Source organism: Ciconia boyciana, chromosome 4, assembly GCF_034638445.1.
Source record: "Ciconia boyciana chromosome 4, ASM3463844v1, whole genome shotgun sequence".
Lineage (NCBI taxonomy): Eukaryota > Metazoa > Chordata > Aves > Ciconiiformes > Ciconiidae > Ciconia > Ciconia boyciana.
Window position 1 is genome coordinate 61400483 of NC_132937.1, and position 23304 is coordinate 61423786.

Sequence of the window (23304 nt, forward strand, 5' to 3'; positions counted from 1 at the left end):
CTTTTTCTTCATTTCCCTGTCTAGTCTTGTTTTTTTTTTAGATTCCTCTGTTCCGTTAAATGGTTGCCATATTTTGTCCTGCGTTAACAATATTTCAGTCAGAGCTGCACGTATTTTATGCAGCTGTACAGGAGCTATAAATGTTTTGCAATGTTTCTGAATAAACAATGCAATGTAACAGTCGGAGATTGTTCGAGGGATTCTGTTGTGACACAGATGTGCTAAAATACTTAATCTGTAAAAGGAAAGCATTCTAAGTATCTTAATAGGACATTGCTGGTGCTATTTCAGATTTTGATTTTCTTTTTAACAACTGCTGATCACTTTCTCCCATCATTTCACTTTCCATGGAAAGAATCTGCCTAGAGAAATTTCAGAAGGATTTGCCTATTAATTAATCATTTTGTTGTTGCTGGTTTTTGTTTAGGCTGTTAGGCTATATCCCTTCCCAATATATGTTTGTTCCCTATAGTATGTTTTAGTGCTTTATCTGGGATCTAGTTGTTTTAAGACATGGTTTATTGTTCTTGTGTGAAGCTTTCTTTGTTTGGTTTTTCCTGTTAATCTCTCTAAAACATGCCTTCCCTCAGTGCAGATCTTGAGTATCTGAGTTGTACATGGAGCAGTTTTGAGCAGGGGAAGAATTCCTCGAGGAATTCCTCCTGGAAGTTATAATGGAAATAATTTAGAGACTAGGGGTATTGCATTGAGCTGCTCCTCATGCCCCTGCCAACCTCTCACCATGCCAAACTGCCCAGGGCCTGAAACACATGGGGAATCCCCTGGATGCTGGGCTCCCTCATACTCAAGGAGGTGCCACTGTCTGCAGGAAGCTGCCCTCCAAAAGCATAATGTTCTCTTCCACCTCCCAGCCCTCCAGCAGCAGAGACTGCTGAGATTTTTCTTAACAGACTTCTGTAGGTCTTTGCTTCACTTCAGAACCAATTCAGAGGATGCACAATATCAAAAAACATGTTGTAGAATGTATGACCTAAATTAGGTATCAGTCATATTTTATTTTTAATTATCTGAGTACATTTTCTTTTAGGTTTCTATTCAAACTGAAATCTTTAGGGAGCATCTGGCTGTTTTGTTTTGCTGGAAAACACCAACATTTTTCATTTCAAAATTTCTTGCTGAAAACTGTTCCAAATACTTCATTTTGTGAAAATGTTCAGTACTTTTGCATGATACAGAATCAAAGGCATTTCAAAACATCAATAATTCTCACAAAGAGCAGAACTTATTTTTTTGACCACTGTGGATTTGTTGAATAGACTAGTAAAGGTGACTATAAGTAGCCTAGGGAGAAGTTTGTATAAATCAGTTTGGATTTCTTGGGAAAGAGAAGTTTAAGGGGAGACGTTCTCAATCCAGAAGAAGCAAAAGGTGAACTTTGCTGCTGCCTTGTTGAGTCTTATTCTGGTTATCCCATCCTCACACTCTGCTGCTTCTGATACTTCTGAATCACAATGATAGTCAAGAGTTATTGTGATTCTTCTATCAACCAGTCCTTAGACTAAATACAACCGCCTCTTCCTTTACAGAGATAATTTTCTCTTCTTCTTTGTATTGGCAATACAGAACAAAAAGGTCAAGGGCTCAGTTCCATATGGACTGTTTCTGGATACTATTGCACACTATAAAAATATTAACCATTTCTTTAGAATAGTAGAAAGAGGTTGAATTCTAGAACCTGCATCCCAGGTCATGCTTACAGATGCAGCTCTATCTTTCATTTAAGTTAGTGCATTTTTCTCTTTCTTTGCATATATAATACCTATTATTCTCATAATTAATATTAACAGTGATAGTATTTTATTACTTTATTTAGTATTAACATCAAACATTAAATTTTAAATATCTTTAAATATTAACAATCTTGACAATATTAACTATAAGATTTTCCCATTATTCTATCATGTTAAAATTAATTATTCTGGAGATGAATTTGTGGCAAATACATTGTAGTGATTGGCATCCATCCCAGTGCTAATAGTCAGTGGAAAGTGCATGGTAGTTCTTCCCTTGCCCTCCAGCTGAGAGAATCATGAGTGACTTGCATGGCATGGCCTTGGCATGATCCTGCAGAGATTAATTTGACCCTTAGTGCTAAAGCATGATCACAGAATGTAAGCCTTGGACAGAAATAATAAAGATATCTACAGGTGCTGAACTTGCCAGTTGTGTATTTCAGCTTAGGCTTCTTGGAGAACAAGGACACAGATAGTAATGATAAAGGATCGTTGGCTCTGTGTTAGACGTTGCAGAAGAAATTCCTGGTGCAAATGCAGAATAACCAAAAGCTGTACTTCTGCTGCAAGACAGAATGCAAATGCATTAATTGTTTTGGAGGGAACAACTCCCTGGGGTGGCAGATGTAATCCCAAGACCCCTAGAAATTTGGGGTCAGTCTGCATGCTGTGGTTCCTTCCCCAGACCTCTGCCTGAGTTTCACCTAGGGAGAGTCCAGAGGCTCACCCCAAGAGGCTGTGCTCCCTGACTGAGGGGAAAGCCCTGCTTCTGGTGGTGACAGCTGAAAAGCATAATATCATCAGGGCTGTGACAGCCGCTCACAACCTGTGAAATCCCCCAGGAGCCAGTGGAAGTTGCCTTGTCTCCTCCCAGTAGGGGCCTGTGGGGTCCTGCAGGGCAGTGAAAAGCTGTCTCTGTGTTCTCTTAGAGAAGGTACTGCTTCTGCCTTACTCTCTTTTATTCCCTACCCCTCTCTCGTGGAAGAAAAACAAATGAGCAAGGACACTGCAGTTTTTGTGTCCTACATGCTGGAGAAGTGAAATGATATTTATTATTCTTATTCTGAATATTGTGTTCTTTTCAGCAGTGTTCATTCTGAATATTGCATTCCTTTCGCTGAAGCAGGAAAGGGTTGAGGCTTTTGGTAACTTGGCAGTGTTTTGACCATAGGTCACCTTATGCAGGAGGCTGTTAATGTTGCTGGGTATCTACTGAAATAACTGAAAGGCACTTGCAAGATTAGGGCTGAAGGAGTCTTCCCAGGCTTCAGCCCATCCATAAGGGGACTGAGTGCAGTAAGTGAGAGGGTTATGTGGGACAGAGTGCTCACTGATCACTGCTTGTGTGCTTGCTTATTGGAGATGCTTTGCAATAGATAGAAGGCTGACTGGTCGTCCATTCCTGCATGCCCTGGCCTATGACTGTGACCATTTTGCTTTTTTCCCAGCTCCTCCCATCCCCACATCCTCTTTTCTCTTCTGTTGGTATTCATCTTGATTCCTTTCCCCATTCCCCAGGGATAGGCTGTTGAGTTGTTGCTTCGTTTAGTAGATGCTTCTTCATTAAAGTGCTCCTGCTGAGCATAAAGAGGCCCTTATTTGAGTAAGTGCCCATCAGGGGGAGTAACCCATATTAGGTTTGTTTAACAGGGAAAGTTCTCCCCTGCTTTCCCTAGAGCCAAGACAGTCTTGGAGACGATAACTTCCTTCTGCTGTTGTTGTGTCAGGCGTGTCACAGGAGGAAATGGATGCTGGGAAGCTGTCTGACCTTAAAGAGTAAGAAGTCAGATTGAATTTTGTTCAGGAATTGTCAGATTTAATTCCTTTCTGATAGAAGCATGGTCCATATTGGCTCAGATATGATACTCATTGTTATCTCTTCAAAACAGGCAAAGAAAGTACACGTAGCATTATTTTTGCGTTTCAAATGGCTAACTCCCACTTGACTGTTTCTGCAGCTCAAAAATTCTCACAGGAAATTGGAGCCACCTCTCACTTTCCAGCAAAGGTGTCATACTGACCATAACAGTAAGATCTCATTAAGACTTAAGTAACCTTACCAAATACACTGCAGTGCATTTACTACCATGCTATAAATATTATCCTATGTAACTAGATGTAAGTAACATGTCAAAGTTAAGTGGCATACATTTTGTCATGTGTCTTCATGATCTTGAATTAATCCTGTTCCTTCACTACCTAGTTCATTGTTCTCAGCAACAGAGCACCCAATCACTCATACAAGGGTAACTATGAAAAGTGTTCAGAAGAATTGAAAGGCAAATTAAAACAGATCAAATACACAGTTCAGCAACTTGGAGGACATTAATTTAAGATGTCAGTATTCACATGGAATTGCCATGCTAGCAAGGCACCCTCCTATATCAGTTAGCTAGTGAGTGATAAGCCAACTGATAAAATGAACATGAGGCTTGTATAACACTCATTTTGGATGTCCTGGAAGGCCGGAGCATTCATACAGAACGGGTCTTGCACAATGCAGTGGGTTTCCAAACTCAAAACCATTATGGCAGGAGGAAGATCCTTTCAGGAGAGAACTTAGTGGTGCACCTGCTTTTTGTTAACAAAAATCTCTTAGCTAGCTCAATGACTGAAGTATCTTGAAGGGGAACTCCTATCTGGGAGAGAGGAAAGGAAAATAAAATAGAGCTCCAGCCTAAGTATGGGGTGAAGGCTAATGGGAACCCCAGCACCACGCCCTTACTGTAGGCCATGGTGAACCATAAAATGAAAATATCCTGATGGATACAAGATACAGGGACATCTTCAATGGGAGTAACCACAGAGGCCAGGATACAGGGTTAGGTGAAGATAACAGCCTAATACACAGAAAGAATTAGATTTGCCTGGCAAGAAAACAAAGAAAAATACACACTAAGGCCTGAAGCACATAACATTTTAATGAGAACTTCACTGAGTGCATTTGATAATACTCTGTGTGGATCATCCTAAACATGTCCAAAGAGTATTATAAAGTAGCATGACTTTAAAAGGAAATGCAGGCTTTATGGAACAATATTTCAAAAGTTTTCATCTGAAGGAGATGAAAAATATTCTGAAGTACAAAGACTCATGAACAGTATTAGGGCTATATTAACCCCCTATCATATAACAAAGTTAAAGTGCAGCCGCTATGGTGAGCCCATTTGTAATTTTTTACAAGTGGCTAGAAAAAGTGTTGTTATTGTGTATGACATGTACTGCAAGGGTGTGTAGGAGCTTCGTGTAGATCAGGACTTAATTGACCTAGGCATTATACAAGCATAGGTCAAAAAACTAGTGCCGGCCTAATTTAAATATGACTTGTTTTAGTACCAGATTTTCACAGAGATTGATCTGGGAGTCCTAGCCCAAAGTATTCCTGAACTGTCCAAAACACTGGGGCTGTAGGCAATCTCAGAAAACCCCAAACAAATTGAAAATGTTGTCTTAACAGTATGAGACATTCATTTCCCACTTGGCTTATTTTGAATGTCTCCAGGACCTCCTTGAATCTAGGCAACTCTGGAGTCTGGGAATGCTGCATGTAAGATTTATATTGAAGATCGTACAGTTGACCTGCACTTTTAACAACAGAGATCTCAAAAAATTAAATGACTGTCCTAACTGCTTCGGTGTAAAATTGCAGCCTTTTTTAAAAAAAATGGGGCATCTAACCTTTGAGCTCTCAGTTTTATGCAGATCCTACTTTTATTTGAGCAGTGAAACTAAAATTACATTTATACGTTGATTTTGAATTAATTATAGTATTACAGCAAGTCCTCAGCAAGCAGAGGACTCAATGTTTAATAGGATTCTTATTCATACAGGGAGGAAGGTGAGCATGCATGAGGAAGGAACCACCTCAGTGCTGCATGGTTACAGTAAGGAGTCGCTTCATCCTAGGAGGAGGTAGAAGGTTTTCTGAAATGCTCCCTTGGGGCACTGCAAAATGTGTGAGGGAAAAGCAGGGAGAGTAGGTGTAGTTGTGGGTTTCTTTCCCACCCACCTCTTCTCCTTTGTCCACACACCACTAGCATTTGGTGATGGATGTGAGGAGTGTGTTGCACAGTCCGTGATGTGGTGTGGAAATCCATATGTGTTAAATCTTCAGAGCACCCTTACCTGCAATGCAGCAATGCTGGTGCAGAGTCCTAAATCCTTTCAAAGATCTTCCTGTGTTCCCCAGGACGGCCTAGTAATGAGCAAGTTCAACAGGCTTTATGTCAGAAAGCCAAACCTCTGCCCTGATGACATGCCATCAGGGAACGGATCCACCCAGGGAAATTTTAGGGGGCATTTCTTACCAGACTGACACCTTCTGTGAATGCTTGCATGTCAGGAGATTATCTGGCCTCATTTCAGAGGCAGAAGGAAAGATGCTTCAGCATCATAGGCAGAATTTACAGCTCAGTGTTGGTGTTAAACAAACACAGTCATGTGAATTCCAAGAGCCATTGTATACACAAAGCAGTATAATGTTTCCCAAATGGGAAATGACAGTGCTGAGGGTAGAGACAGGCACTGAAAAGAATTAAGGAAAAAAAAAAAACCAAAACCAAATACAAAACCGAAAACCAAATTCGTGGTTCCAAGCCCTCTGCTGGTGCAAATTCTCCCTTTACACCAGTGTAGAAATTCAGCCAAGAGCTATACAATTATTTCATCACTGCTTGGGCTATAGTTTGGCTCTTGTGTCCAAGAACACTATTTTAAGCATGGCTTGAGGAATAATTCAACATATGAATTTGATAAGAACAGTTTAGAATTTTGCAAGCTCCATAGGAATGAGTAATTTTTTTTTTTTTTTTTTTTTTTTTTTTCAGTAATACCAGTTACTGGTATTTTTAATGATCATATTGCATGTTGTTTGATGGATGCCTCATTTCAGAGCAAATGCCTGTTTCAACTCACAGAATGATGTCATGGTACAAGTGAGGAGACAAAAACTAGAATTCATGGAAGGAAAACAACAGAGAATTTTTTCTGTTCTATTTTAGTGAAACTTTTCTGTGTTTTCCAGTTTATGTAAACAAATTATGGCCCAGAAAAAGCGAGAAGCAGAAAACATCATCAAGACTGCAGAGGAGAAGGAAAATGAGCACAAGGACCTCACCATTGCCTTGTTTATTAGCATCTGGCTGAGGACCAGTATAATTTAGCCTCTCTCAGGTCCCTGCCAATGTGGCTGTCTATCTGCATAAACTTAGATTAGACTGTTGACACTATCAGTGTAGACATTCCCAGTGTGAGCTCTGAAGACAGATCAGGATTGTGGTTGTGATCATGCTTCTCCCTTGCTCTTTAGGCAAGTAGACATAAGTATTCACAGAAAAGAGCAATTGCTAATTCTCTGAAATACTAAGATTATAGGTCTTCCTTTGAATTCATGAATCCTTGCTCTGCCTTCTTGATGCTTCTGGCTGGAGAGAGTACATCTCTGAACTCTCTTCAGGCAGTCAGTAGTCGACATATTTGATCTGACATGACTTGCCCAGTGTCATACAGGTAGTCTGTGAACAAGCCAAAATAGCTGACATAAAATGGTTGACTTATTTCCCTTTTGCACTGATGGTTCAAAACAACCTCTTTCACTTATGGGAGAGATGTGGGAACTGAGTACGTTTGCCCATGTTCTTAGGATTAGTGAAACTAAAGACCGTACTCATTTTGTTGCCTCCACATATGTGTGGCAGTTCATTAATCTTGGTACTTGTAAGCCATATGATAAATTAACCACCCAGGGAAAGGGGGAGATGCTATCTAAAAAAATTCAGAGAACTGGAACATCTGAGACATTTCAGCTAAAAATTGTGGTGCTCCCATGCGGTGTACATTATAGAAACACTTTTGTGACTCACAAGGGAGAAGTAAAGCTACAAACCAAGCTCTGTTGCTCCCCTCTTCTCCTGTGATGTAATTTGACATGACCGATAGAGCCAGACATGCTATGTTAACCTACAGTAAATTTGAAAAAAATGTGGTTTTCAGTAAAATAAATATGGGAAAAGGTTGTGATCTCTAGTAGTTGAGAAAGAGCTTTCAGACTTGACATCAGGAGTAGAGATTTCATAGTGAACACAAACTGGCTTATGTGGTATGATACTTGGCTTTCAGAGTCTGCCCTCGAGTAACTGCTACTTGTTGATATTGACTGTGCAGTTCAGCTAGCATCTCATCACATTACACCTCAAATCCCCTATTTAAAAAAGCTAACAGAAGTTAGGATTTCAACTGTGGTACAGACTTGTAGAGGCCAGTTTTCCAATGCATATTAAAGGTTATTTTTAAAACCTCCTTGGCCTTGGTAGCCCAGACTACTTGGGATTAATATAAAAGTGGAATTTGATATTTTGTAAACTCTTTGCTTTGAAAATCAGAAAGGCAGTAGCTGTAGTTCATTAATATTGCATTGCAAAATTGTTTTGCGGTTGACTTGGACACATTAGATGATCATCCCAGAGCCTGTGAGGATTTTAACATGAGTTGTTCCAGCTGCATGTCTGCTGGTACCTGATACCTCTCTTCATCCACTGGTACGACCAGCAGACGCTCAAGTGTGCAAATGGTGGTAGGGTACAAGTGATATAGTGACGACTTTTTGTAAAGCAAAACACAGGACTTCACACGAGCTCAGTATTCTGAGTTGTAAGTCGTGCCACTGGAGTGATCAGTAACTGTATGCTATGCCATAACTTCATATGGCAAATTAGGAGAATACAAGGTGTTTTAGAAAGGAGATGCCATCCGGTTCAACATGCCAAGTCTTCTCTGGCTTATAGTAATCCCATCTCCCTGCTTTTTCACCAAGGTCCTGAATTCCCATCTGCAGAAACAAATCTAGATGTCCACTGAATTCATTGAAATACACTGTTCAAGTTGTCTTTCCTTTCAATTTACCACAGTATACCTCCCTTTCTTTTCACTTATATAATTTATTAACACTAGAAATTCTTCTCATTTTAAAGTAAAAGAAATGATATTTTAAAACTATAGACTTTTTTTCATTCATACACACTTCATCCTGGGACACGGAAGACCTGTAATCTGTTAATTTTCAGTGCTGCAGATTTCTACTCAGTTAACTTTCCTTCTGTCCCTCTGATAGGGGACATTTCTTTTAATCAGAAATGTGAATCATGTCACCTTCTTCACAGCACTTGTCTGATCTTACCTCCAGGGCACTTCATCTTCCTTTCTTGGAAGAGTAAGTGCTCTGTAATGCAGTAACTACTACAGTTTATTAATTATCCTGTATATTTGGCTGACCCAATATGATATTGTGTTGTGTAAACCACAACAATAGATACAGTTTCTGTATGCTTTCAACTCATCATTTGAAAAGGTCTTTGGAAGATGCCAAATTGTAAGATACATTAGGTCATTCACATATTTTAATTCCATGTGGTATCTCTCCTTCATTCCACCCTTTTGGCAGAATGGTTTCTAGCCCTCCATAAGCATTGCTGAGAAGTTTGGCAAGAACTGCATATTGCAATATGTGGCCCATCTACGTAGGAACATAGGAATAGCTTCTCCAAAGGCCTCCCTAGTCCAGGATCCTGTTACTGAGTAACCGGTGCCTGTGGAATAGTATGAAAACAGCTTAAGCAGGTATTAATATTTCCCTCATGTACTCTCTTAGTCTCCAGCACTGTGCAGCTCAGGTGTTTCCTGGGCCAGAGAATGGTACCTTTGTGTTTGACAGCCCTTGTCAGATTTTATCCTCCATGAGTGTGTTTAATCACTTCTTGATTGCAGGTAAGCCTTGGGGGTTGGCAGTATCTTGTGGCAATGAGTTCCCCAAGCAACTGTACATTATGTGACAGGGTGCCTCTTTTTATTTGTTATGAATCTGCCATTTACAATTTCATTTGTTGCCTTCTGCTTCTTGCATTATATGAAACTCTGAGTAATTGGTCTTTCTTCATCTTCTCCATACCACTCATGGTTTCACAGAGACTACCAAGATTTTTATCTCCAGCGACACAAAGTTGACGCACAATATTGAATGATGTTGCACAACTGAAGAGAGAATTTACAGTGTAATAAATGTTCTAGATACTGTTTCAGTTTGCTGACAAGACCACTGGTAAAATTAATTAAGAACTTTAGACATAAGCCCCTTTTGAATAGAGATGAACTAAAGCAGGGTTAAAAGTGAAAATGAAAGGACACATCTTTAGCTATTGGCTAATAATCTGCCTTATTTTATAATTCAGTAACCCCATGTGCTGGAGTGGTATGGCTTGTTATGACTGTGAAAATAATATATTGCTTTTCTGTAAGTGGACATGGCAGGACTGATGATATTTTAAGAGGAGACACTGGCTTTGTCTGCAAGGCCAGGGCATGAAGAAATGAAAATAACGATTATTGATTTTTTTTTTTCTTGTGCTGAGAGAAACATTTGCCAGCATTTTATGAGGGAGAAAGAGCAGATGTTCACCAAGAGAGGAGAGGTTTTCCATTTTAGCAATAAGACATGATAATTTTTGCAGAAAACATTTCTTTGCAGTTATATCATCCTGCGATGGGGCAACAAGTCAGAAGACCAAAACATAAATAGGGAACACTACCCTGAAATGCTGTAATCCCACAAGTATACAGGATGCTTTTTTAGGAGGGGGTGAACAAATTAATCAAAAGGTATAGCTTGGTTCCAGTTTGGCAAACTAAGATCCAGTTGCGTTAAAGAGACTGAGTATATACTTGTCACATGATAGTTAATTTAAGCATATGCTGAACTGTGTTGCTGCTTTCAAGACTACCACCCTAAATTGCAAAAGGTCTGAAATCAGCAGGGCTCTGGAGACATGCAGCAGTCAAGCCAGGCAGGGCATTGGGCAGGATGAGGGCTGAAACCCGTGAGTTAGTCATTCAGGTTCATTGGGCTCACAAAGTAAAAAGATTACTTTTATCCTGTTGGCAGAAAAAGCATCACTAGTCTTTAGAGAATATACAAAGCGCTGTGACACATTACTGCAATGTCACTCTGTGGGAATCGTGGGAACCTGGGAACGCTGAACGTAAATGAGGAAGTCTGTTTTCCAAGGCTCTGCAACTGGTTGCTGTGCTTTTTACTGCATGAATTCAGAGTAATCAACTACTTAAAGCCAGAAATTGAAAAAAAAAAATGGGGAAAGGGTTATGTAATACAATGCTTGCAGAAGCTGGGGGTTGGATTTGACGTCCTTTCCAGGAGTGCTGGAGCCTCTCCAAATATGGCCACCAGCATTTATCAGGAAGAGAGATTACTCCCTGTTCTGGCTAGTCCCTGTCCTGTCCCTTGGTCAGCCCCTACAGCACCCTACAGCATGGAGCCCCAAAGCCCTCTGTTGAACCCTCAGCACCACAGCTCCCAGTGCTGCTACAGTAAGACCGGTTGCAGCTGGCATGCATTGCAAAAGAATGGCCAATCCATTCAGCCCTCTCTCTTCATGGTACAAATGAGTAAGGCATAAACCTGGTGTGAATTGATTGAGTGGTCATCTTAGAAACATTATTTCTTGTGCTTTTCCCAGCCAGTGGCTTGCATCTTACCTGTGCAGCCCCACGTACAGGGTGGTTCTTCCATATCTCTGTAGGTTGGCTTCCCCCGGCTCCACCCACAGCCTCCTGTTCCCAGCAGGAGCACTTCTTCTGCTTGTTCTTTGTAAGAGAGCATACCCATTTGCTCACAAACGTGGGGCAACAGGGCTTTGGGTTCCCATGGCACTTGGGCAGTAGAAGTTGAAACAGTGTCCAGGGCAGGGTATCCACAGATGCATCTTTAATTGGCATAGGGAAATTGCAGTGATTGCCTGCCTTTAGCTTGATGACAGTCAGCTGAGGGCTCTTCTCTGTAGCAGTAATATTCATGTGCAAGAAAGCTGGGTTTACATGGGATGGATGGAGGGATGGATGGATGGATGGATGGATGGGTGCAAACTCTTGGGCAACAAAAATCAACTTCCACAGGATTTTGTACAACAGGCCTGGTTTCCTTCTTAAAACTGAAATTTCTGCATTAGACAAGCGTCACCATTTCCTAGTGCCTGTGAAGCAGGATATGGAACATATGAAGCCAGAAAGTGAACAAACTTTAGCAAACTCTAGAATTGGATGCCCTGCTTCAAGGCTAGGACATGGTGCTTCTACAGCAATCCTTGAAGCTTGATGTTTGCAAATAGATGAAAATAATGTTCAAGGTTGGCTTATCTGGCACCTTTCAAAGTACTAAATTCATTTAAAAGATGACTGCTGAAAGTGGTGACAAGTGGAATGACATTGCGTTGTTGAAAGTGCAACATTTCATACGTGGAACAGTGTGGCAGTTTCCCCTTGGAAGTGCTTCTTTGGAGAACATCGTAGTTCACTGATCTGGCATAGCAGTCTCCTCCCTGTGGATAGTTTGCACATTGCAGAAGCAAATTCACCAGGCTTTCTGGTTTAGATTCTAGCCCAATATTGCTAGTAAAAGCAACTAGTGACCATAATACAAGGCTACGGCTGGGCTAGGGAGTGCTTGCTTTCATAAACTGACATTTGGACGCAAGTACTTAAGTCCCAGAAAGGATCTGTAGAAGTGCAATTCTAAATAAAAATGAACCATCGTAATGCAGCTGCTTTCAGGTAAGCATCAAGAAAATATACCCTAATTTGTATCCATAAAACGGTCATTTTTGCAGCATTTTTACAGCTACAGTATGGATTTTAAAGTGATAGCATATTAAGTTAAAACTGTACTGCTTTTAAACCTGTTATAACCTTAGCTAGACTGAATATAAAGGTGTTATTTACCTGCAACTTCAGTCTGCTTAGCACACAACCATTTTAAAATTATGTGTATCAAGCAGCACTGCAATTACAGTGTGCATAGCATAGCAGGTACTTTATCCTGCAGAGTGCTGATCATTTCTGAGAGCTGTGTAATACTTGCGTTTCTTATTAAAGCATAGGCAGAAGGCATCCCTTTGAAGCACTCAGCACCTTTAAAGTTTGGTCAGTGTAGTCATGTTTTCCTTCATTGGTCCTTCTTGGAAAACACCCCTTAGCCTTGATGAGAGTTTGGCAACAACAGCAAAAAGGCACTCCACCTCCCTTCACTGCTATTATGGCACAACTGTGAGTGCTTGGACTTAACAGCCCAATAAGGATGGGAAGAAGCTCAGAACTGTCTGGCAATTTGTTTCAGGCATCCTGTGAACAGTGGTGTTAAGTTCTGGGCTTCAGTTCAAGAAAGTTCTGAAGCATGTGCTTCATTTTAAGCATATACCTAACACAGCCCTTAATGCTCTTCTGTGCTGAGTGAGTGTTGACTCAGTAACCACTGATCATTAATAGAGAAGGAAATGTGCATTTAGAAGAAGTGCCTTTGTCCAGGCCCTGACCTGTGCTTTTGATGTGGCTGAACTGAAATCTGAGTTGAAACTGAAGATGCTCTTTGGACCACAGCTAGATGCTCAGCCTGCCACAGGTGATGCTCAGTGTTGCACAGATATGCTGTTGTCATTGCAATGCCATCTATCAAGAAGAGCACCCCTTATAATACTTTTATTGATACTTTGTAAGGCATTAAATACTATCTTCATAAAGATGCTGAGACGTTGGAAGTAACTTTGCCTAAAATGATTGATATTGGCAATGATAGAGATGGAGAAACCTCAGGACTTCTCAGTCCTGGACAAGTACTCTGCCCAGTGAAGTCTTCTGCCTTCAAGGACAGAAATGGACACAGGCCCAGGCAAGACAATGTGGGAAGAACAGCAAAGAGTCCTGTGGCTCTTGCTTATCTGTAAATTGAATTCTTGGTGTCAATACTGATGAGTCAGTCTTGCTATGACAGCGGAGAGAGACAGCTAGGTCTGTGATATTACGGATCAGTTCATCGCAGAGCCATCATTTGGTGGCAGTTTATCATCATCACTTTAGAGGTGTGTCATTCATTTTACTGAATGATATTGGAAACTCAGCATAGAGTCCTACCACAAATACACTGTAGTTCTGTAGCAAGGGACCAAGGGAAAAGAAGATTTGGAGGGTGGGGGTTTTTAATTGCTTTTTTCAAAATCTCTTGATGTAGGATGTGACAAATAAGAAAAAATAGAGAGACGTATTTTATTGTTTATAGCTTTCATTAATTTTTAAGGAATGAGTAAAAGAAATTGCTGAAAAGAACCAGTAGCAGAGGCTATATGATGAGCAGATCTAACAGCCATTTTAATATTTGATGAGACCAAAAGCTTCTCATCACTAACCATCTTTTAATGGCACTTGCCCTTTGTCTGGGTGTATGTGGCTGCATGTTTCTAAGGGACTAACTTTTCTGACTTTTTAATGATATACCTCTCAAGATGGGGGTAAAAGCAGTGGTTTGGAGCTGTTTTGTTGCCATGTCAGTTTAGGTTATGATAAGGTGGGAAACTGAAGCTTTGTTTGCATCTCAGCATGTTCCTGTGTTGCTTCAAACTCTCCACATCGAGTGACTTCTCAGTCGAAGATGATTAAAAATACTGATGCACAGTGCCATACAGCCAGTCTGCCTGCCAGAAGGGTAAACTGTAACACAGAGAAGAATGGGCCAAATTGAGCAAAGCACTTAAAAATGTGTATCCATTCTCTGTTAATTGAGTGCTCATGTGTATGTTTTTAAGTTAGGCGGAAAGCCACAGGAATTGGGTCCCCTTTGAAGGGCTGTGAAACCTGTTCACAGCAACTTGCATTGAGTCAGAAGCCAGGAACTGAAATCAGGAGCCCTGCCTTTCATTCGGCATCCCAACAAAAAATACTCCTCCATTGCTCGCATAACATCTCATGTAAGGGGGAGGAGAGGAAGAGCCTAGTAATAGACCAAGTCTATGAAAGTTTTAGCATGACTTTCTGTTTTTATGGACTCAGTAGCAAGCATTGACTTGTGGTGATGCACAGAACAGGGTTGAGTTCTCACAGCCGTAGCTGTGTTTTTGGTATGCTGCGCTAATGCTGAATTACTGACAAATAGCTGGAAATGGATGTTCTGCGTGATTTAGAAATAATGTGAACCCTGACTGAACTTCTATTGGGTTTTCCTTCCATTTGCTGTTTCAACATGAGAACAAGGAGGGCATTATTTTTAACAACAAATGTAAAATTCCGCAAGTACAAATGATACTTTGAATTGACAGAATCTTGAAAGTGCCAGTGTGGTTTCATAACTAAATATGTTTTCAGACAGGAAAATAAGTGTTAGTCAAAAGTTAGATGTCCTTGAAAACACTTTCCTTTTTTTTTCTTAACTTCCTTGGAAATACTTGCAGCTGTCTTGATACAAAAGTAACCGGAATATCTATCTTTCTATATCACAGTATCTCAGCAGTTACACTATTTTAAAAGTACTTGAGTGGATTTCTTTATTGATGTGATCCAGTCAGAATGGGACATATCAGGAACAATAAATTGTTTAGAAACTAGAAATAAGAGATTTTTTAAAATTTAAGGTTAGGAAACCTAATTTTAAGGAAGTATAGCATTCTGGGGAAAATGAAAAATGTTTTACGAGACTTTCAGGAAGGCATTCTTTTGGTGAAAGAGCCCGTTCAACGTGAGTTGACTTGGGATAGGAGTCCATGTCTTAGAAGTTGTTTATTATTGAGGGAATATATCCAGAGGACTGAAAATTTTTTTAAAGCTGTGTAGGACTGGGTTGTTAATGTGGAACAAAATAATTTGATGCATTAACTTTGGAAACTATTAACAGAAAATAGCATTGCTTTAATCACTCAAAATTAGGATATTAAATCACACAGATCCTGATGCTACTGTGTTGTGCAGTCAGACTACTGTGTCTTCATGGATTTCAGTTGATATCACCAGGTTTCTAGGAGAATCATCAGTGCAGGTTTCATTTTCTGAATCTTTTTTAGTTTCCTGAGTGTTAAAATGGAGAGTAAAACTGGCCTAATTTAAAGTGTGTTGATAGGCTAAATTAATTAATAATTTTATAGAGCTTCCTGTTCCTTGGGTAGAGTGTGCCAAGTAAATGTTAAAGATAAGTTTGCTCTTCAGAAACAATGTCTTTGGAGATTCTGTTGAGAAACCTATTGTGGTAGGTATTGTTGTTGGGGGGAGAGGAGTTGGGACCATGGACTGTGAATCCCTAGTTCTTAAAAGCTCCTCAAAGTGAATAGTGTCAGATGGGAAAAATGAAACCATGGATTCTCCTTATGTAACATCCTGATACTCTTCCTTGTGAGGGTCTGGAGGAATTACTTATGCCTCTTTCATTTGTTTTTCTCAGGTTGGGGGTCACACCATGCTGCCCATTCGCTGGATGCCTCCGGAGAGTATCATGTACAGGAAGTTCACCACAGAAAGTGATGTCTGGAGCCTGGGGGTTGTATTATGGGAAATCTTTACCTATGGCAAACAGCCATGGTATCAGCTCTCAAACAACGAGGTGTGTGTAATACATTCTCAAACTGCATTGGGAAGGCTGGCACGTTAACTGTTGGTGTAGCTTCTCCGGAGAAGAGACAGCAACAAATTTATTTAGTAAAGGCAAAACCCGTGGTATCAGGTATTTATGGTATTGTCATGAACTTTGTCATTGAATTTCTTCCTTTTCACCCTTTTCTCCCCAGGGTGGATGGAAGTTGTCCAAGCAGAACTATACCGGTTGGAATTTAGCTTTTTCCTTTGTATAGGATAGAGTCTCCTCTGGGTATTGAGAAAGATTGTGAGGCAATGAAAAAGAGCTTAGCTATCTCCTGAATGGGCTTTGGGTGATTTCAGTTGCATATCATACATGTCATTGTTGCAAAGTGATTGTCCAAAACCATTCTTGAATAAATGGAGGTAATCTGGAGGTCTCTTGATTTCCAGGCAGTCACAAGTAACCCGTTTCCAGAGATTAGCCACAGTGATACTCGTAAGTGTAAGGATGGAGGGAGAGGCACTGATGCTCTGTGTTGAGCAGAGTGAAAACTTAGCTTCCTTCTGAGATGAGGGGAGGTTGATAGATGGGTAGAGAGGAGGTATGGGATTACTTCCTGGCTATCATTCCCTCATGAGTGGAAGGGGCAACGTGGGTGAACTTAACATAGTGAAGTTACTGCTCCTTGACAACTTACATTACAGTGATTTTTCCAGATCGCATCCCGCTGCTCATGTGTCTACCTAGAAATGCAGCCCTTGGCAGGGTTGGCTGGGTGACTGCCACCAGTGAGGCTGCTGTAGCGATTAGCAGTTAACTCTTCCGTGGGTGACCCCCACATAGTTGGCACAGCTGTGCTGATCCTTTCCTTGTGATTTCTCATAGGTGATTGAGTGCATCACTCAGGGCCGAGTCCTGCAGCGACCTCGCACATGCCCCAAGGAAGTGTATGACTTGATGCTGGGCTGTTGGCAACGGGAGCCTCACATGAGGCTGAACATCAAAGAAATCCATTCCCTCCTCCAGAACTTGGCCAAGGCATCTCCAGTCTACTTGGATATTTTAGGCTAAAGTCTCCTAGCATTTCTTCGTATGGGCTGCGGGAATGAATGTGTTCAACTGCCGCTGAACTCCATTAAAATGTGTTCTTAACTTTGACAGTATTAATGACAAAGTTGCAGAGAAGCTTTCAAAGGGCAAGCAATGTGCACTTCTCCATCTGTAGACACAGTATTGACTTTTTAGACATTACTGAGACGTATCTCCTCTCTCTCTCTCTCTCTCTCTTTCAGTTTCTATCATTTTTTTCTTCTCTCCTCTCTTTCTAATCAATTTGGCTTCTGCATTATCGTAACTCTGCATAGACAAAGGCCTTAAAAACCTGATCTGTTATATCAGCAGACTCTTCAGTTTGCCCACCACAACTAACAATGCCTTGTTGTATTCATGCCTTTGATGTGGATGAAAAAAAGGGAAAAATATATTTGACTCGAACTTTGTGATTTCTGCTGTACAGCTACTGCGAGTTTCTATGGATTCACCTCAATTTTTTTGCTTCGGCATGTGGGTGGAAAAAGAAGACTGGTGTTCTCTACATGAAGCATGTTCCTTGCGGAGATAAAGCCAGATGGAAAGAAGATAGTCTTGTGTGATACACTATCTGGAGGAACAAGGGGATCAGATGGCATCCAATGCCACAAAAAAAACACTTAAATGATTTGATGGAAGGCAAGAGGGGGTTTAGCACTTTCCCTGAAGAGTCTTTCTGAGGACTAAAGGGATTGTTCAAGGAGGTGCTTTGCCAGCACCTTTCATTGCTAGATACAAGTAAAAGGGAAAAAGATGCTGCCTGCACTGCACACAATTATGTTACAACATGATAAACTAAACACATGCCCTTATTTTGTCTTCTGGTAGGATATTGTCATGCCACTGGTATAAAAATGTTCTCCAGCTAGTCTTTTTTAATAAAGGCTGAAGCTAGGCTTATTAATGTACAGTATTGATTTCGGGATCACATGTTGAAACTAAGGATTTTGATAAGATAGGACAAGCTATAGATGCTGGGGCAAGTGTATCTTATACTCTGCTTGTCCTGCAGCATATTCCTTCCTTCCTCAATCCCTTTTCTTTTTCTTTAACCATGCAAGCAAAACTGTGCATGGTCTTTGTCGATTAATGCCCTTTGTGCAGAAACTATCACTCATCTTGTAGTACACCCTAGTAGGCATAGCGAACTCATAACAATATAACTTATATTTCATTAGAAGGGGCTAATGGAGGACATTAGCCATGTTAAAATGCCTTTACAATGTTACAGATACAATAGGCTGATATAACATGAATAATCTAAAGCACGGAGATCACTGGTTATGTTTGAGCCATGGCAGGGGATAGAGATCTCTAGAGAAAACAAATTACTCTGAGGTTATGGCTCACTATTCAGCGTGCAAAGACCCTGAGCTCGACACCATGTTTGTATTGGTACTAGTGCTGTCATTACCAACATCCACTCTTTCTTACAGAATTTATTTTTGGTTGGATTGGCATTGTATGTGTACCACATTTGCATGGCCACTGTGTTGATGACAGCTGCATGGGCATATCTGTTATTTTTCAAACCAGAAGTTGACGATTTCAAATTTAGAGTTAGGATTATTTTTAATATGAATTCTTACAAATTAAAACCTACCTTACCTGTTCCTCAAGACTTTTGCCTCCCTCTGTGAGGGGGCGTTAGTGCAAAAAAGTGATCTTTCTTTCCGTTTTCTCTTTTTGTTATTTCTTATTGATATGAGCCAGATCAAAATAGTCCTTCATCTTTGTGTTGGGGATATTTTATTTAATAAATTAAGCATTTTATTTTTGTAAGTGTTCCCATAGCACATTTAATATATAATTTGCTTGCGTATATTATTTATTGAGGCACTTTAGGTTTTTCCTTCAGAAGCTTTTAGAGCTAGCTCATGAAGATTCTGAACATTTTCAAAAGAAAACAGTTCACTGGACACTGATGAAGTTTTACCCTTCTCAATGTCATTGAAAAGGCAGCATTACAAATAAACATGACAGTGTAACTATAAAGCCATACTCAGTATTTCTTTAATAAACTAGATGTTATTTCTTAACCACTACTGAACTGGAAACACACAAAAAGCCAGAGGAAGATTCCAACAAAGTGGGCCTTAAGATTTTATCTAGACTGTCTTGGAAGTTCACGCAGAAAGCTAGATAAAGACAGAGCATCCAGTGAAACCCATTATCTTGAGAATCTGAATGTTGTGTTTTAAAGGAATTTGAAATTGATTTTCAAAATAACAGTGGTGGAAAGAAAGGTGTCAGAGTCTGCTCTTACTGTGCAGTGGGAGGAGGCTGCAGGTGGTGGAGGGGGGTGCTAAGTTTCTACCTGCTGTATTTTGTCTTAGTTTCTTATGAGCTGAAGAAAAAGGCATCTGAGATGCTTCTTTTATTGGAAAGCAGGCTGCAGCCTGAAAGCAAACAGGTGGGTTTTGCAAGCACTGAAAGAATGTATACCAAAAATAACCACAAAACCCTGAAAATGTACTTAGTGGCATCTTCTTTTTGATTTACTAGTGAGACTATTAGAGTCATTTCAGAGAATAAATAGTGTTACAATGCATTGTGCAATAACATAGCGGTATGTTAAACTTTTAAAGGACCAAATGTTCTACAGAGCCACCGGTATGGATAACCTTGACCTATATCATTAATGTTCTTGGTAGTGCATAAAATGTATAATCACAGTAGAGAAGCTATAAACTGTAGCTATACATAGTTTGCGTTTGTTCATGAAAAGGTGGGTAAGTGTAGCAGAATGAGCAGAGAAGAGGAAGAAATATGTTCAAATCACAATGAAGGGTGAGTATATGTGCATATTCATCATGCTTGCACTGTCAGCTATATCGTGTACACTGAGTAAATATGACAATCAGGCTCATTTAAAAAGTCTTTCTGGACTGTGCTATGAACTGATCATATATATAATATATGATATATGTGTGTTTGCATATGGCATATATATATACACACACATAGCATATACATGTATGCCTATGTCTGTTGTATTTTATTTATATATGTGCAGACATGCATGCACATTATGTATGGGCTGTGTGTATATGTATAAATTTACATACACCTACGTTATTATAAATGATGATTAGAGTGCTATTAATAAATTGATAAAGTCTGCTGAGTAACCAAAATACTTTTTTTTTTCTTTTGATATTTCTTTTTCTATGTTTGTAAGCTTCAACTTTTTAACTGGTGTGCAGCAGAGGCAGTGCTAGAATGCCAGAGATATAACAACAAGCACTTTTCTTCCCCAGATAATTGCATAAAAACATTCTTCCATTCCCATCTCACTTGTTGATTTCTCACAATGAAATGAACAGACAACCTTCCAAGCTCGGAAAACGGAGTTTGTTTTACTGTCATTTCTGGGTTTGTGCTATTGTTGTTTTATTGTCCTGGAATAACAGTGCAGCTCCATTAGTATTTTATACTCGTCTGCAGTAACAAAATAATTCCAAGAATGAGCTGGACTATTCAGACTGCAACACAACTTGTAGGACAATGAGAACGCCAAAATTCAGCAGTAATAATAGCAGCATTCGCCACACTCTGTCCTTCACTGTTAATAGATCTGCAGAGCTCAGAACTGGCCATGGATAACAGATACTTGTAAAGCAACGGCACCCCATGATGCATGATGGAGTGTACCCTTTTTAAAAGGACTTACTTATTTTGATTTGTAAAACAATATACCTATATATTGCCTACAGTTTAATAAGTAACTGCCTATTTTTTCTCCTTTTCATAATTTCTTGCTGTTTCTTTATCAATTTCTTTCCTTCTTGCTCATTTACTCCTTCTTTCCTTCTTCTTTTCTCTTCCCCCCCCCCCCCCCCTTTCTGACAGATTGTTTTTGTTGTGGTTGATGTAGACTTTTACAAAACACTTTAAAAGAGAAATTAAATAACCCAATAAAATGATTAGGTCACTGGATGACTAAGGTACAATGCATATGTATTAGAACAAGTCTGTGTCTGGGTTGTTGCAGCCTGTAACTGAATTTCAAATACTGCTATAAAATGTGAGGGAGGGGAGTGGGGAGGGGCTGGGGAGCAAATCGGGGTTTCTAATCAAAGATGAAGGTTTTGATAGCACAGGAAGTTGTATTTTCTTGTTGTGAGGGCTGAGATGAACCACTGCTGCTTTGAATCAAGAAGTCCTTTAGAGCCTTAGTTAAAACACCTTTATTTGGGTGGGGCAGGGGGGGTGGGTGTGCTACATTCATCACAAATATGAAGCAAAAAAAAAAAAAATCTACATGTTGCAGGGAAAACACTGTGAATTTCACAATAGCAACCAAGTGACTATTTTGCCATCTTTTAAACATACGTCTCAGGAGAAGAAATGGGAAATGATGGGTGTGTTATTTTTCCGTCTATGCATTCTAGACCAGGTCTGTGGGGGTTTTTTGTTTGCTTGTAGAAGGTTCTGAGTGATGACTGGCTGGTATTTTATAAACACTGAATACTTTGGGCAAGGATAATAGAAGCTGCTCGTAGTGAGGCCGTTTGATTGGAATATGGGAGAAAATGGAGATCAAATTTAATCTTTCCAGTGGCCTATATCTTGCAGCTTATATGTATCTTTCTGTAACTTAAAGAAAAGCAGCTAAGAATGTTTTATATACAAGTAATTTAATTCAACATTGATGTTTAATTGAATCACCAATAGAGAGAGAATCAATTAATTATGAAATATTTGTCCCAGCCCTGCTCTCCACCTAGACTTTATGTATATATATATTTCTAGGTATCGCTCTCTTTGTCACTTAAGGTAAAGAGGAAGATATCTATATATAAATATAAATCTCTATATTGTCACCAAACTGTGACCTGGTGTGTAGAGCTATCTTTCTCCTTTCATTTTCTTTTTTTTTAATGTGATGTCTCCGTGGAAATATTTAGTGCTTCTTGTTTTGCAGTTCGTTATAACAAGTCATTGCTTTAAAACTTTCATTGCATCTTGGCTGATTTCAAAGTGATGCCTAGGTATCAGTGTTAAAAGTTTTGTTTGTGAATCATGTGACCAGCTTCTCTCGACATGACATGGAAAGTCTCTTGTATTACAGTGTATTTAATAAAAATTATGTCTTACAATAAACAATGTCATCCAAAAGAAAGATAAAATTATTACTTTAAAAAACCTAAAAATGTAATGAAGTGTTGTGTGCTATTTTATTTTGTTTGAATGCCTTTGCTTACCTCCATCCTTTTTGAAAAGAATGAAATTAAGGAAAAGTTTGGTAATGCTTACAAACATGACATATTTGCACTCTAAAACTCTGAATAAAATACAGGTCACTGAACTCATAGTTGATGAAAGAGGAGACCCATAGTAATAGGGCAAAGGAATATCCAATCTGAATGTGATGACAGACTCTTTTTTTTATTCTGTGTTTTCCAAATGAAGTTCCTGTTTGAATGCTTGTTCATTTGGGGAGCTGTCTTAGCAAATACCTGTTTATCTTCTAGCAGTAACAGGCCTTCAGACGTTTTCTGGCATTTTGCTAAAAGTGTCCCTCAAACCACAGCCCCGTGAAAAATGTAGTTTGTTCTTTTTAACTCATGTCAGTCTAGAATGAATATATTGTGAACAAATGCAGCATTAAATCGAAGTCCTTGAAGAACTTAATTAAGATTCAGAAAGCAGAGTGCTTAGACATCCAAAGGAAGGTTCAGCAACTTGATTAAAGATCCCTCCACAAGCTATTGATCTAAACCAAGCCCTTCAAAGTTAGAGTAAAACAATATGAGAGCCACTTTGTGACTGCGTCTGCTTCCCTCTGCCAAGAGACCTCTTTGAGATTGGACGAGCTGGCTACAAGCATTCAGAAGGTCAAAGGAAAATAATTGACTGAGAAGAAGCCTCAGAATAAAGTCTGTCCAAAGCTGTGAAAATATCCTGGAACCACACAAAAAAGATTCATTGGCAGTTCGTGTTCATCCAGTGACTTAGAACTGCCTTACCTGCTTTCGTGATAAAATCCAGATGCCTTCCAGACTCGGTGGGTTGTGTTGCCATCCCAAAATGAAACACCTCACTGCAGACAACTGCTGCAATGAA

At 39.7% G+C, this 23304-nt stretch overlaps 1 protein-coding gene across 3 annotated transcripts in view; it reads left to right on the forward strand.

Annotated features, from left to right (window-relative positions):
- The window catches only part of NTRK2 (neurotrophic receptor tyrosine kinase 2), a 201126-nt gene extending 183478 nt beyond the window's left edge, over positions 1-17648 (forward strand). For 2 of the 3 annotated variants that reach the window (XM_072859245.1, XM_072859244.1), the window contains 2 exons: positions 16012-16170; positions 17032-17648. In XM_072859245.1, coding sequence (XP_072715346.1) covers positions 16012-16170; positions 17032-17217 — 345 coding nt within the window. In that variant the 3' untranslated portion in view covers positions 17218-17648. The remainder of the gene's footprint in view (positions 1-16011; positions 16171-17031) is intronic. The other variant, XR_012042107.1, reaches the window with a different exon arrangement.
- The last annotated feature ends 5656 nt before the right edge of the window (positions 17649-23304 follow it).